This window comes from Erythrolamprus reginae, chromosome 1 (genome assembly GCF_031021105.1).
Source record: "Erythrolamprus reginae isolate rEryReg1 chromosome 1, rEryReg1.hap1, whole genome shotgun sequence".
In the NCBI taxonomy this organism is placed as follows: domain Eukaryota; kingdom Metazoa; phylum Chordata; class Lepidosauria; order Squamata; family Dipsadidae; genus Erythrolamprus; species Erythrolamprus reginae.
In genome coordinates, this window is record NC_091950.1 from 391,694,893 (window position 1) to 391,710,002 (window position 15,110).

Below are 15,110 nucleotides of genomic sequence, written 5' to 3' on the forward strand. Positions count from 1 at the left end.
AACCCTTTAACATATTTAAATGTTTCGATCATGTCACCGCTTTCCCTTCTGTCCTCCAGACTATGCAGATTGAGTTTGTGAAGTCTTTCCTGATAAGTTTTATGCTTAAGACCTTCCACCATTCTTGTAGCCCGTCTTTGGACCCGTTCAGTTTTATCAATATCTTTTTGTAGATGAGGTCTCCAGAACTGAACACAGTATTCCAAATGTGGTCTCACCAGCACTCTATACAGCGGGATTACAATCTCCCTCTTCCTGCTTGTTATACCTCTAGCTATGCAGCCAAGCATTCTACTTGCTTTCCCTACTGCCTGACTGTGCTGTTCACCCATTTTGAGACTGTCAGAAATCACTACCCCTAAGTCTTTCTCTTCTGAAGTTTTTGCTAACACAGAACTGCCAATACAATACTCAGATCATACAATACTAATCCTTCAAGGTTTAAGGTTTAAAGCCTTTAATCCTTCAAGGCTTTACCCCTGGTGGACTTCAACTCCCAGAATTCTCCACCAGGCTTAAAGTTGCCAACATTGGAGACCCCTGGTTTAAAGTATTTCATCACTTCGTGGCAAAGTGATGAAATAAAAATAAAAAGGACAACAGGCCTTTTTACCTGTTGGGTGGCTTTTTGCACTACAGGCTTCAGGGAGGGCAAAATGGCCTTCCCCCAGGCTGAAAATCAGCTGGCTAGCACACACATGCACACTGGAGCTGGCATAGGGCAATGCCTTACGTGCCCTCTGATATGGCTCCATGTGCCACCTTTGGCATGCAAGCCATATGTTCGCCATCAAGGCTCTAGACCAATGATGGCGAACCTTATTTTCCTCGAGTGCCGAAAGAGCATGCGCGCACACTATCGAGCATGCATGAGTGCCCACGCCATAACTCATTGCCTGGGGAGGGTGAAAACTGCTTTCCCCACCTCCTGGAAGCCTCTGGAGGCTGGAAACAGCCTATTTCCCAACTTCTGGTGGGCCCAGTAGGCTCATATTTTCCCCTCCCCAGGCTCCAAATGCTTCCCTGGAGCCAGAGGAGGGTAAAAACTCCCCACCCCCTACCCGGAGGCTCTCTGGATGTCATAAACGCCCTTCCAAAGCCTCTGTGTGAGCCAAAAATCAGCTGGCCAGCACACAGATGCATGTTGGAGCAGAGCTAGGGCAACAGCTCATGTGCCAACAGATATGGCTCCGCGTGTCACCTGTGGCACCCGTGCCATAAGTTCGCCATCACTGCTGTAGACTGATTACTGTCTTAACTGAACCCCCATGTTCTGTTACTCCTTATCCTATAAAGAAAAAGTAATAAAAATATGAAGCAAGGAAGCTTCTTCTGCTATTCTCACCTATTGAGCTTCCGCTTCTGTTGGGATTTGATTATGGTGTTCTCATCGTCCCTCTTCTTCAGCACTTGGAAATTGTACTCCAGCTTCTCTTGGTTTAGTTGGTAGATAGCTTTCATTTGCTGGAGCTGCTGCTCCAGGATCTGGTATCACAAATGAAAATAATACACTAAGTCAACTTTGTAATAGCAGACCTGTCCTAGTTGTAGGGCAGCAAAAATCAAGAGAGCGCAATAACACTTTTTCGGTAACAAATTGTATTAAAAGGCATGCATGTCTTTAATAAAATGTGTTAGTCAGAAAAAAATGCTTCTAGACTGTTTTGTTTTTTTTACACTGAGCGGCAAGCCAGGATTGTGATATAAATTCCACTCATGATTTTGCTACATGTCAGTCAAGCTGAGCAGCAATAATGCTATCTATCCCCTTTAGTGTTTTCATCAACAACATTGCATACTGTATACTTTAAGTGCAAAGATGGAGCTTTCCTAGTAAACACACTGACTAAAAAAAATTAGCACCCTCATCTGAAAAAGGATAACCAGCTTGGGAATCTGGAAAGGGAATAAAAAAGCAGAGCAGTTGAGAAGAAACCAGAGATCAGTAAGCCCTCTTACTGCAGACAAAACACTGTATGGAATTGAATAAGCTTCATCCTTGCAGCAGAAGGTATATTAAATAGCACAATTAGAACATCATGATCCTGCTCTTGAGCTGAGGAAGTTGGAAGACTTCCAAATACAGCTATCCACGGTATATAATTTTTAGATAATTTAAAACTTTACAGAGATCTATATGTATTAATGATTGTGCTAAGGGTATCCATTTCTAGTAAATCAGCCTGGCCAGCTTCAGATAAAATAAGGAAACATACACTAAGGAATCTGCCACTGGCAATCTCACCTTCCCACTGTTCTTTGGGGGAATTGCCTGCTTTATTCAGCATCCCCCAAATGGGCATATAAATAGTTCTTGATTCACACCTGCACATCATTCCCCCAAATAGGCATATAAATAGTTCTTGATTCACACCTGCACATCATTCCCCCAAATAGGCATATAAATAGTTCTTGATTCACACCTGCACATCATTCTCCAATTTGATCTTTATAACATTGTACTCCTCAGCATCTTGCACCCGCAGTTGGTTCAGCTCCTGTTCATACTCCTCCACCTTCCTCAAGCGAGCCATCATAAAATCCAACTTTAAAAGGAGGGAAATATGTTAAGTAGGTCTCTAAAAATAGCAACAGTTCTCCCCTAGCCTGCATTTGATTATATGCCATGAAGTCACGAGCACATAGATTTTCTTCATGATGATCTGGTTCTAACCTTCGGCTCTTCTAACATACCAACAACACACCCACACACACACACACAAAACTTGGTGTGCTGCTTCACTGGGGTGGGGAGGGGGTATTTTCTCAGCAGGGTCACCCATGGCATGAAGGTATTTCCAGCTGCCTAGCTAAAGCAAGTAGGCACTTGCATTAAGCAGCAGCAATATAGGAAGACACCAGAGGCCCATAATCACTTTATTGACATTGGTAAAGGGATCAATTCACACTACAGGGGAGAAGCCAATGGTAAACCACTCCAATATTTTTACCAAGGATAGAATGGATAAAATTTCTACAATGATAGAAAATATAAAATTATTGGTTCCAGTTGGGAACTTGTGCTTCGGAAATTCTTGCTGCTCTTTGCAATATCAGAATTATTTTCTAAATTATCATATTTATTATCAATCTATCTATCTATGTATCTATGTATCTATGTATCTATGTATCTATCTATCTATCTATCTATCTATCTATCTATCTATCTATCTATCAGGCTGTTGACAAAAAATGGAAACACTTGACTTTTTGGCATCATAATGTTTGAACATGTTCAAATTATTCAAAACTTGACATATTTTAATGTTTTTTAAATTCTGTTATTTGATATGTTTTTTAAAACTACCTTTTTTTTACAGAAATTTAAGGAAATTGGTTATAACCTTCCAGAAATGGCAGACTTCTCAGACTTTCAAAGAGCCAAATTGTTGGTGCTCGAATGGCAGATGCTAGTGTAACAGAAAGTGCCTGAATGTTTGGTGTTTCAAGAGGTAATGTCTCAAAAGTAATGACTGCTTTTGCAAGAGAAGGGAAAATGTCCTCAGCAAAGCACAGGTCTGGTTGAAAGTCGAAGTTGTGTGAGAGAGACCATCGGACTCTAAAGCGAATTGTTAAATTAAATTGCAAGACCACAGCTCCTAAAATCACTGCAGAGCTCAATAGACATGCACAGAACCCAGTTTCCACAAAAACTGTTCGAAGAGAGCTTCACAAATCTGGATTCCACGGAAGAGCTGCAATTAGAAAACCTCTGCTCTCAAAGACAAATGTTTCAAAGTGTTTAGTGTGGCGTACAAATCAGCAGAAATGGTCCCTCGAGCAGTGGCAAAATGTGATTTTCTCTGACGAATCATCGTTTACCCCTTTTTCCGACCTCTGACCATGTTTACATCTGGAAACAGCCAAAAGAATCATTTCATCCAGACTGCCTTCTCCCAACCATCAAACATGGCGAGAGTTCAGTGATGATCTGGGGTGCTATTTCTTGGAAATCCGCTGGGCCAATGATTTTCCTTCATGGAAGACTTAACAGCCATCACTATTAAGGAATTTTGGCTGACGAAATTCATCCTATGGTTCAAGAAATGTTTCCAGAGGGAGATGCCATCTTTCAAGATGATAATGCACCAATCCATAGAGCAGGAATTGTTAAAGAATGGCACAAGGAACATTCTAATGAAGTTCAGCATCTCATCTGGTCACCACAATCACCAGACCGCAACATTATTGAGCATTTATGGTCGATTTTAGAGATTCAAGTAAGAAGTTAATTTCCACCACCATCGTCTCTAAAAGAACTGGAGGGTGCTTTAACTGAAGAATGGTCTAAAATTCCTTTGGAAACAATTCACAATTTGTATGAATCAATACCTTGTAGAATTGAGGCTGTATTTGCTGCAAAAGGTGGACCAATACCATATTAAAAGATATTTTGATGATTTTTCAGAGTGTTTCCATTTTTTTGTTCACCCCCTGTATCTATCTATCTATCTATCTATCTATCTATCTATCTATCTATCTATCTATCTATCTATTTCTAAGATGTCAGCGATCTTGGGGTTCAAGACAATTCATGCCTAATGATCGGATAATGCACTGTTAATGTTTACTTGTTTGGTAATGAAATGTCTGCAAGTAAAGCAGACCGCAAGAGAACAGCAGGGACCCCACACTTCAATTACAAATATTCTCTCCTATCAGCTAATGATCTGTTCTAAAAAATTTCTGCGTACCACCATACCAAAGATAAGGGCAACATCTCCTTCCTTTCAGTTTCTGGCTATTTCAAAGATTTTTTTAAAAATAAATACAGTACAGTGTAATCAGAGGCGATTTACTACACATTTCACCCTAAATCATTTATTCAACCTTATTCAAGCATTGTCCATTAATCAAGCCATCAAAAATCTTGATATTGGTAAGGACTTTTCCAGAAATGTTTAATATTTAAGCTTTATAAAAGATTGTTACTCCAGTTTCCTCTGCAAGCATCTTCCCTTTCCTTCTTATGTTCCAGAACTCTCTTTAGTTATCACTGCTCCCTAAACAGCTCCCTAAACTTCTCCCAGAGCAAACAAAACCCCCAAATTACCTCTTGTCGGTTGAGAGATTGGATGGCTTGCTCCCATTTCCTTTTGTTGTTTGCGAGAAGTTCACGGCGCTCCAATTCAAAGGCTTTCTGGGGGCAAAAAACCCAAATATTTAAACATCTATGGAGATTCTCAGTCATTCAGGTCATGGTTATCTCAAAGATACCTTTTCAAGAGGCAGCTGGACTTTCTGGTTTTTCTTTGAAGACATTTTGGAACTTCTGGGATGAGAAGCAAAACGTCTTGGAAGAAAAACCAGAAAGTCCAATTGCCTCTTGAAAAAGCATCTTTGGGATAAGATTTAGCTCTTAGACTAAGAAGTGAGTAATCTCAAATAAGGCTAGAAAAATCTCTTTGTAAAGCTAACATTTAATGACAAAATTGATGCCAATTCCTGTGCTACAACTTGAAGCAGAATTGGGTTATGCAAATGGGCCTTTGTCAAGTACTACTGCCAAGTCAAGATCAAGTGAGTCTCAAGTGACAATATTTTTAGAACAAAGAGAGCCACTTGTTCAAATGGAATCAATCCGACAAAACTTCTTGTTCCTTCTAAACTTTTAATGGTTTTTGAAATAGTTTTCACTATTAAAATGTTAAGCTCCTTCTACATTAAAAGAATAACAGAGGTGGAAGGGACCTTGGAGGACTTCTAATCTAACCCGCTACTCAAGCAGGAAACCCTACACCAGGGGTCTCCAAACTTTTTACACAGGGGGCCAATTCATTGTCCCTCGGACTGTTGGAGGGCTGGACTATAAAAAAACCTGTGAACAGATTTCTATGCACACTGCTCATAACTTCTTTCTTTCTCTCTCTCTCTCTCTCTCTCTTGCTTTCTTTCTCTCGCTTTCTTTCTGTCTCTTGCTCTGTCTTTCTCACTCTCTCTCTTGCTATCTCTCTTCTTCCCTCCCTCCCTCTCTCCCTCTCTTTCTCCCCCTTCCTTCCTTCCCTCCCTCCCTTCCCTCCTTCCTTCCTCTCCACTTCTTTCCCTTGCCTTTTCCCTTCTCTTTCCCTTTTCTTTCTTTCTCTCCACTTCTCTCTCTCTCTTTTCCCTCTTTCACCCTCCCTCTTCTCTCCCCGCGGAGGACTCACCCGACAAGCCTCCACCCTCCGACCCCGGACTCCCATTCAATCCCCATTCAGAAAACGGGAGCTAGCAACTCAAAGAGGAGGAGGAGGCGGGCATGTGTGTGTATGTGTGTGTGTTGTGCCCAGCTCGGCTTTCGGCAAGCCTTACTTTACACCTCGGGTGAGATGAGATTGAGGGGGATGTTCTCATTGCTTTTCCAGTGCGCCCTCGGAAAAGACCCGCGGGCCAGATAAATGGCCTCAGCGAGCCGCATGTGGCCCACGGGCCGTAGTTTGAGGACCGCTGCCCTACACCATTTCAGATAAATGTTGTCTTGGTGGACAACCAACTAAATATGAGCCAGCAATGTGCAGCCAATTCTACCCTGAGTTGCATTAACAGAGGGATACAATCTAGGACAAGGGAGGCACTAATACCATTCTATAAAGCCTTAGTTAGACCACATCTAGAGTACTGCATCCAGTTTTAGCCACCACACTATAAAAAAGACATTGAAACTCTAGAGAAAGTGCACAGGAGAGCAACCAGGATGATTAGGAGACTGGAGACTATAACATATGAAGGAAGGTTATAGGAATTGAGCATGGACAGTCTAGCGAAGAGAAAAACCAGGGGAGAAATGATAGCAGTGTTCCAATACTTGAGGGGCTGCCACAGAGAGGAAGGGGTTCGGGCTGTTTTCCAAGGCACCAGAAGGCCAGACTAGGAATAATGGATGGAAGCTGACCAAAGAGAGATTCAACCTGGAAATAAGGAGGAACGTTTTGATGGTGAAAGTGATCAACCAGTGGAACAGCTTGTCTGCAGAGGTTGTGAACACTCCAACACTTGAGACTTTCAAGGGGAGACTGGACTGCCATTTGTCCGAAGTTTTATAGGGACTCCAGCCTAAGCAGGAGGAGGTTGGACTAGGTGACCTACAAGGTCTCTTCCAAATCTAATAAATAAATTTTTAAAAAAATTATTAAAAACCTCCAGTGTTGGGGAACCCACAACTTCTGGATGCAAGTCATTTCACAGATTAATTGCTTTCACTGTCAGGAATTTTCTGTTCATTTCTAGGTTGTTTCTCTCCTTTATAAGTTTCCATCCATTGCTTCTTTTCCTGTCTTCAGGTGCTTTGGAGAATAACCTGCCCCCCCCCCCCAAAATACATTGATTCATTTTGTGTTATATTCTTTTCCTATTGCGATCAACTATTTACTGAATATTTGTAATTCTTACCGATTCCATTCATAGTCAAGAGATTATTTGTATTTGACAAACAAATATAATAGTGAGCAGATACAATACATATACCTGGTAAGCATTTCTCTCTCCAATAAAGGATTAATTTAGTTGTGAACTCAGAATAGAGACATTTCATATGAATTATTCATGCTTTTGCCTTCATATTATTTGTATGTCACATACATAGATGGCATAATCATGTGGCCCATTCAATGTCACATGTGAGATGGGTGGCCATATAAATTTAATAAATAAAAATAATTAAAAAAAAGACCAGGCTTCTAGTCTTAAATCCCAATATTGACTATTAATTTTAGAAAACAAGAATCTGATAAAAACATTTTTTTAGTAGTCTGTAAACTATGGAGCTTACTGTTCAAAGTTATTAATTTGCTTATCTAGTCCTTTTTACCTTTGAAACTGAATAATTTAGCTCAACATGTAGAAGTGATAAAACATTATTTCCTTAGTCTTTTACTATTTATTTTAAATCAATTTAATACTGGCAGTAGTTTATAACATTCTTCATCTATTTTAGATTAAGATTAACATATAACAGGCTATTTATAAATCAATAAGAGACAAAATACATTTTATATACATTTTATCTTTTATAATGCTTTATATTTTCTTTATACAGCATTATCTCTTATCTTTTGAACATGCACAAAAATAAAATTCATGTTTTGCTTAAAAAATCTATCATATACCTCTATATGCAAAAGTTCTCGACGGTAGCTTTTAACGAGATTTCGGATCTGTTCTTCCATTCGCTCCAGTAGCAAATTAATATCTTCATTCTGTTTCCTAAGATCCTTCACATACTGATCATCTTTACTCTTCAATTCCTGTAAAAAGCAAAAAACAATCAGGAAAGCAAAAAAAAAATCAGAAAAATAATTGTAGAAGATAATTAATTGTGGCATTGTTGCACCGTTTTCCTTTGCAAAACTGAATCCTGTTCAGCAAGCTAGAGGATATTTTCAATAATGCAATCAGTCAAGATTTAGAGCTGCGTTAGCACAGCATGCAAAGCTTGGTTAATTGTGATCTAACGTTTTTTATAGCTTAGCTATTATAGTTTAGCAGTTATATGATCCCACAGTGTGTTTGGTGAGTTTCATAGTTCAGTATTTAGTGCAAACTCAATATATGAGCCAATTCAAAAACCAATTCAAGCTGATTGTACCAATCTACCATGTTTCCCCAAAAATAAGACCGTCTTATATTTTTTTTAACCCTGAACCCTGAAATAAGCTTGGATATTGCCATGCACTCCAAAGCCCAACTGGATTTATTATCAGGGGATGTCTTATTTGGCATTAAGCAGGGTAGTTAATCTGCCTTCGCACTCAATTTTTGAGTAGAAATGCAGGAGGGCAGGAGACTATGCTACCAGGGATTATCTAAATCAGTGTTTCCCAACCTTTTTTGAGCCGCGGCACATTATTCATATTTTCAAAATCCTGGGGAACACTGAACGGGGATGGGTGGGGGTGGCTAAAGAAAAGTTTTGACAAAAAAAAATCTTCCTCCATTTCGCTCTATTTCTCCCTCACTCTTTCTCTCTCTTCCTTCCCTTCTTTCTCTCTCTCCATCCCTCTTTCTTTCTTCCTCTCTTTTTTGCTCTCTTTCTCTCTCCCTCCTTCCCTCCCTATATGTCTTTCTCTCTCCCTTGCTCTCTCTGCCTCTCTTGCTATCTCTCTTTCATTCTCTCTCTTTCTTTCTTTCTTTCTCTCTTTCTCTCTCTCTCTGTCTCTCTTTCTCTGTCTCTCTTTCTCTCTCTCTTGCTAGCTCTCTTTCTCTCTCTTTCTCTTTCTCTGTCTCTCTCTCTCTGCCTCTCTTGCTATGTCTCTCTTGCTCTCTCTCTCTCTCTCTCTCTCTGCCTCTCTTGCTATGTCTCTCTTGCTCTGTCTCTCTTTCTCTCTCTTCCTTTCTTCTCTGCGGAGGCCGGTGAAGGTTTTTCTTATTTTAAATGTTCCAGGTGGCAGGGGGATGCGGAGCCCGCATGCACACACACCCGACATTCCAAATTCTGCCTCAGCTGTGAGAAGAACGCCTGCCCCGCCTGTCCTGCAGCCCTTTCGCTGACAGCCTGGGACAAAAGCGCTCCGTGAAGGGACTGCAAGAGGGGCCAGGCGGGCATTAGCAGCCGGATGAGGAGGACGAGAAGCCGCTGCAGCCACCCCCAATCCCCCCCCCTTCCCTGGGTGCCTTCCAAAGGCCCCTGGAAAAAGGCAGGAGGTAGCAACAAGGCGTGAGGACAAGCAGGCAGCTTGGCGGAGGGGAAGCGCTGAGGGGCTCTCCTCCTTCCCCACCCCCGCGCTTCTCTCCCGCCCTGGCTTTTGCTTTGCCCGCAGATTTCCCCGCAGTTCAAAAGGAGGTAAGAGGTGGCCTGGATGAAATTGCGGGGAAATCATGGGGCGAAGCGAAAGCCAGGGCGGGAGAGAAGCGCGGGGGTGGGGAAGGAGGAGAGCCCCTCAGCGCTTCCCCTCCGCCAAGCTGCCTACTTGTCCTCGCGCCTCGTTGCTACCTCATGCTGCTCCCACCATGGCTGCGCGCGGTTCCGGTGCCCCTGGCTGAAGGTCGTCCTGTGGCTGGTCTTGGGCTTTACGGTGGCTTCCTGGTTCCCTCTCCTCCCTCCGCCTGTGTCTACCGCCAGCGCCTCATTCCTCGGAGCTGCCGCTTCCTTCCAGGCAGCCCAGCCACGCTGCCGTAGAAAGTGCAGAGGTTATTGCCGCCACCTCTGCCTCCACTCAGGGAGCCACCGTGGTTGAGCTGAGGGAGAGGAAAAGGCCACGGTGACCACGGTGGCTCCCTGAGTGGAGGCAGAAGCGGTGGCAATAACCTCTGTGCTTTCTACGGCAGCGTGGCTGAGCTGGACGGAGGGAAGCGGCAGCTCCCACTCGAGGAACCCATGGCAACGGGCGACGGCTTGGTGGGAGGCGACGGCGGGAGACACAGGCGGTGGGAGGAGAGGGAACCAGGAAGCGACTGTGAAGCCCAAGACCACCCACAGGACGACACTCAGGCAGGGGCGCCGGCAGCGCCCCGCCCAGCTTGAGCTTCTCGCGGCACACCTGGCCATGTCTCGCGGCACACTACTGTGCCGCGGCACACCGGTTGGGAAACGCTGATCTAAATGGACACGGCAAGGATGAAATGGATGTGATTTATGATGAGGCTTAGCCTGCACTGCAACACACCCTACTACCAAGACACATGCTACCCTTACAGGCATGTTTATTCAATACGCATACACATCTATTTTTCCTCCTACAGTATAAGCACACCTATATGAACTGTATCTTCTCACCCTTCCATATACACACAAACACATTTCCCTCTCACAATACATTGATAAAAATTGGTATTTTCCCATACGCTTTTCTCCCCAACAACTGTGATCTCAGGGGTCGGTCTTCTTCCCACTGCTGTTTAATATCTACATGAAACCGCTGGGTGAGATCATCCAAGGGCACAGGGTGAGTTACCACCAGTGTTGTGAGCTGCCCCGAGTCTTCGGAGAGTGGCGGCATACAAATCTAATAAATTATTACTAGTATTAGTATTAGTATTCTGATGATACTCAGCTGTACATCTCCACCCCATGTCCACTCAGCAACGCAGTGAAAGTAATGTGCCAGTGTCTGGATGCTGTCAGGGTCTGGATGGGTGTCAACAGGCTCAAGCTCAATCCAGACAAGATGGAGTGGCTGTGGGTACTGCCTCCCAAGGACACGTCCATCTGTCCGTCCATTACGCCGGGGGGGGGGGAATTACTGACACCCTCAGAGAGGCTCCGCATCTTGGGAGTCTTCCTTGATCCACAGCTGACTTTAGAACACCATCTTTCAAGTTACAAGTTTTATTGGATTTATATGCCGCCCCTCTCCGAAAACTCGGGGAGGATAACAGCAGTCATAGACAGTATACAATAATAATCCAATACTAAAAGCAAATTAAAACCCCTTAATATACAAAACCAAACATACATACAAACATACCATGCATACCATTGTAATGGCCTAGGGGGAGAAGAAATCTTAATTCCCCCATGCCTGGCGGCAGAGGTGGGTTTTAAGTAGCTTACGAAAGGCAAGGAGGGTGGGGGCAATTCTAATCTCTGGGGGGAGTTGGTTCCAGAGGGCCGGGGCTGCCACAGAGAAGGCTCTTCCCCTGGGTCCCGCCAAGCGACATTGTTTAGTTGACGGGACCCGGAGAAGACCCACTCTGTGGGACCTAACTGGTCGCTGGGATTCGTGCGGCAGAAGGCGGTCCCTGAGGTAATCTGGTCCGGTGCCATGAAGGGCTTTATAGGTCATAACCAACACTTTGAATTGTGACTGGAAACTGATCGGCAACCAATGCAGATTGCGGAGTGTTGGTGTGACATGGGCGTATTTAGAGAAGCCCATGATTGCTCTCGCAGCCGCATTCTGCACGATCTGAAGTTTCCGAACACTTTTCAAGGGTAGCCCCATGTAGAGAGCGTTACAGTAGTCGAGCCTCAAGGTGATGAGGGCATGAGTGACTGTGAGCAATGACTCCCGGTCCAAATAGAGTTGCAACTGATGCACCAGGCGAACCTGGGTGAACGCCCCCCTTGCCACAGCTGAAAGATGTTTCTCTTTTGGTTGTGGCGAGGGGGGCGTTTGCCCAGGTTTGCCTGGTGCATCAATTGTGGCCCTATTTGGACAGGGAGTCTTTGCTCACGACCACTCATGCCCTTATCACCTTGAGGTTCAACTACTGCAATGTTCTTTAGATGGGGCTACCTTTGAAGAGTGTTCAGAAATGTCAAATCGTCCAAAATGCAGCCGCACGAGCGGTTATGGGCCTTCCAAGGCATACCCATATCTCACCATCACTCCACTGCATTGGTTGCCAATCAGTTTCCGGACACAATTCAAAGTGTTGGTTATGACCTACAAATCCCTACATGGCATCAGACCAGATTACCCCCGAGACCGCCTTCTGCCGCACGAATCCCAGGGTCCGGTTAGGTCCCACAGTCGGCCTCCTCAGGGTCCATCAACCAGACAATGTCGGTTGGCGGGACCCAGGGGAAGAGCCTTCTCTGTGGGAGCTCCGGCCCTCTGGAATCAGCTGCCCCCGGAGATTCGCACTGCCCCCACCTTCCTTGCCTTCCGTAAAATTTTAAATACTTATTTATGCCGCCAGACCTGGGGCCATTAGATCTTCCCCCCTGACCAACGAGTGTTTTAGTGCATGTTGTGGAGCAAATGGTAACAAACGTTTTTAAATTATATTATAAATTTTAAGCTTTTTTCAGTCATATTAATTGGATTCCAGATGTATTGTGATGTTTCTTGATATGTTGTCAGCCGCCCCGAGTCCTCGGAGACGGGCAGCATACAAATCCAATAAATAAATAAATAAAATAAAATCTTTTTTCCCAGAAATGGGGCCCAAATTCACCATGCTTATGGCAGCAAAAACAGTTATCATACTTTAAAGAAAATATCCAGTAGTTTGCCAAACAGCTAAATATTAATAAACTATATGAAGTCACATGTGGGGAAGAAGGGGAAGGTTTGGTAGGGAAGGTTTGCCTATTTGCCAATGACTCTAAAGTGTGCAATAGGGTTGATATTCCTGGAGGCGTCTGTAATATGGTAAATGATTTAGCTTTACTAGATAAATGGTCTAAGCAATGGAAACTGCAGTTTAATGTTTCCAAATGTAAAATAATGCACTTGGGGAAAAGGAATCCTCAATCTGAGTATTGTATTGGCAGTTCAGTGTTGGCAAATACTGAAAAAGAAAAGGATTTAGGGGTAGTGATTTCTGACAGTCTCAAAATGGGTGAACAGTGCAGTCAGGCGGTAGGGAAAGCAAGTAGGATGCTTGGCTGCATAGCTAGAGGTATAACAAGCAGGAAGAGGGAGATTATGATCCCACTATATAGAATGCTGGTGAGACCACATTTGGAATACTGTGTTCAGTTCTGGAGACCTCACCTACAAAAAGATATTGACAAAATTGAACGGGTCCAAAGACGGGCTACAAGAATGGTGGAAGGTCTTAAGCATAAAACATATCAGGAAAGACTTAATGAACTCAATCTGTATAGTCTGGAGGACAGAAGGAAAAGGGGGGACATGATCGAAACATTTAAATATATTAAAGGGTTAAATAAGGTCCAGGAGGGAAGTGTTTTTAATAGGAAAGTGAACACAAGAACAAGGGGACACAATCTGAAGATAGTTGGGGGAAAGATCAAAAGCAACATGAGAAAATATTATTTTACTGAAAGAGTAGTAGATCCTGGGAATAAACTTCCAGCAGACGTGGTAGATAAATCCACAGTAACTGAATTTAAACATGCCTGGGATAAACATATATCCATCCTAAGATAAAATACAGAAAATAGTATAAGGGCAGACTAGATGGACCATGAGGTCTTTTTCTGCCGTCAGACTTCTATGTTTCTATGTTTCTAAGAACAATGTGGCAATGTGGGGGCAGATTAAATACCTTCAGCATTCATGGAAACTTTTAAATTTATTATCAGATCTCAGCAGCAAGTTTGAAAATGGCTCTGGGGATCATAATCTCACCACTGGGAGCCACATGTAGTTTGTTGGTCATGGACTGTTAAAGCATCGAATAAGATGCCATTAGCTGGTTAATCCAATTGCTGCTGAGGATATTACTTTTAAAAATCTCATATTTCTTCCAAAGATCATAGGGCAAAAGAAATAGCTCCCCTTCATATTGCTATGCTTACCATTTGCCATTTTTTCCCAGTAATAGTACCCAGCTGTGAAAAGCCATTCCCAGAGAGTATCATCTGGAATTTATAGTTTGTTGCAATGACAATCTATTTTACTTCCCAGGCTTTTCAACTTTTTTAAAATAACAAATATATCAGATAAGAAGAAAAGATTTATTTTTACCTCAGATATTGCCTGAATTATGAGGAAGTGGGCCATTTTATATTTTATAGGGGACATAAAAACCACTGTTGATTTTTTAAAGAGGTTGGAAAAGCACATCAGCACACAGATGGGTCATTCACCAACAAAAATACAGGGTTATTAAAAAAAGAACCAATTTCATGACACATTGATTCAGTTTTCAAGCATCCTCATGTAATGAGTCAGTGACCATTTGAAAAAGGAGTTATCTAAGTTGTGAAGGCCACATTGAACACAATATAAGTTGATTGTGAGTAGAATACTGGTGACTTGGCTGGAGTTTGTATCACTTTTCCTTAATAAAATATTGCATCATGAAATTGGTTAATTCTTTTTGAATAACCCTGTATAATGTAGGGTAACATAAGAGTTTCAACTAGAATTAGTTACTCCAACTTAACAGGGGGAAATAGAGCTAGGAAGTGTCTGAGAGTTTCCTTGCATTCTTCCTTTCAGTTAGTTAGTTAGTTAGTTAGTTAGTTAGTTAGTTAGTTAGTTAGTTAGTTAGTTAGGTAGGTAGGTAGGTAGGTAGGTAGGTAGATAGATAGATAGATAGATAGATAGATAGATAGATAGATAGATAGATAGATAGATAGATAGATAGATAGATAGATAGATAGATACGGATTCAGCTCCAGTGATCTTAGAAGCCGATGTCTTAGAAGAACTTGAAAGATTAAAGATAAATAAGGCAATTGCTACCCCCCTGACTGATTTGTTTAACCAATCCCTGTTAACAGGAGATGTTCCTGAGGATTGGAGAATGGCCAGTGTTGTGCCTATCCACAAGAA

The 15,110-nt window shown here is 42.7% G+C and overlaps 1 protein-coding gene across 1 annotated transcript in view; it reads right to left on the reverse strand.

Annotated features, from left to right (window-relative positions):
* Positions 1-15,110, reverse strand: part of DRC1 (dynein regulatory complex subunit 1) — a 43,717-nt gene that overhangs the window by 19,572 nt on the left and 9,035 nt on the right. The window contains exons 5-8 of the mRNA XM_070734907.1: positions 8,085-8,222; positions 5,054-5,140; positions 2,424-2,546; positions 1,346-1,485 (exon numbers count right to left, since the gene is read on the reverse strand). Coding sequence (XP_070591008.1) covers positions 1,346-1,485; positions 2,424-2,546; positions 5,054-5,140; positions 8,085-8,222 — 488 coding nt within the window. The remainder of the gene's footprint in view (positions 1-1,345; positions 1,486-2,423; positions 2,547-5,053; positions 5,141-8,084; positions 8,223-15,110) is intronic.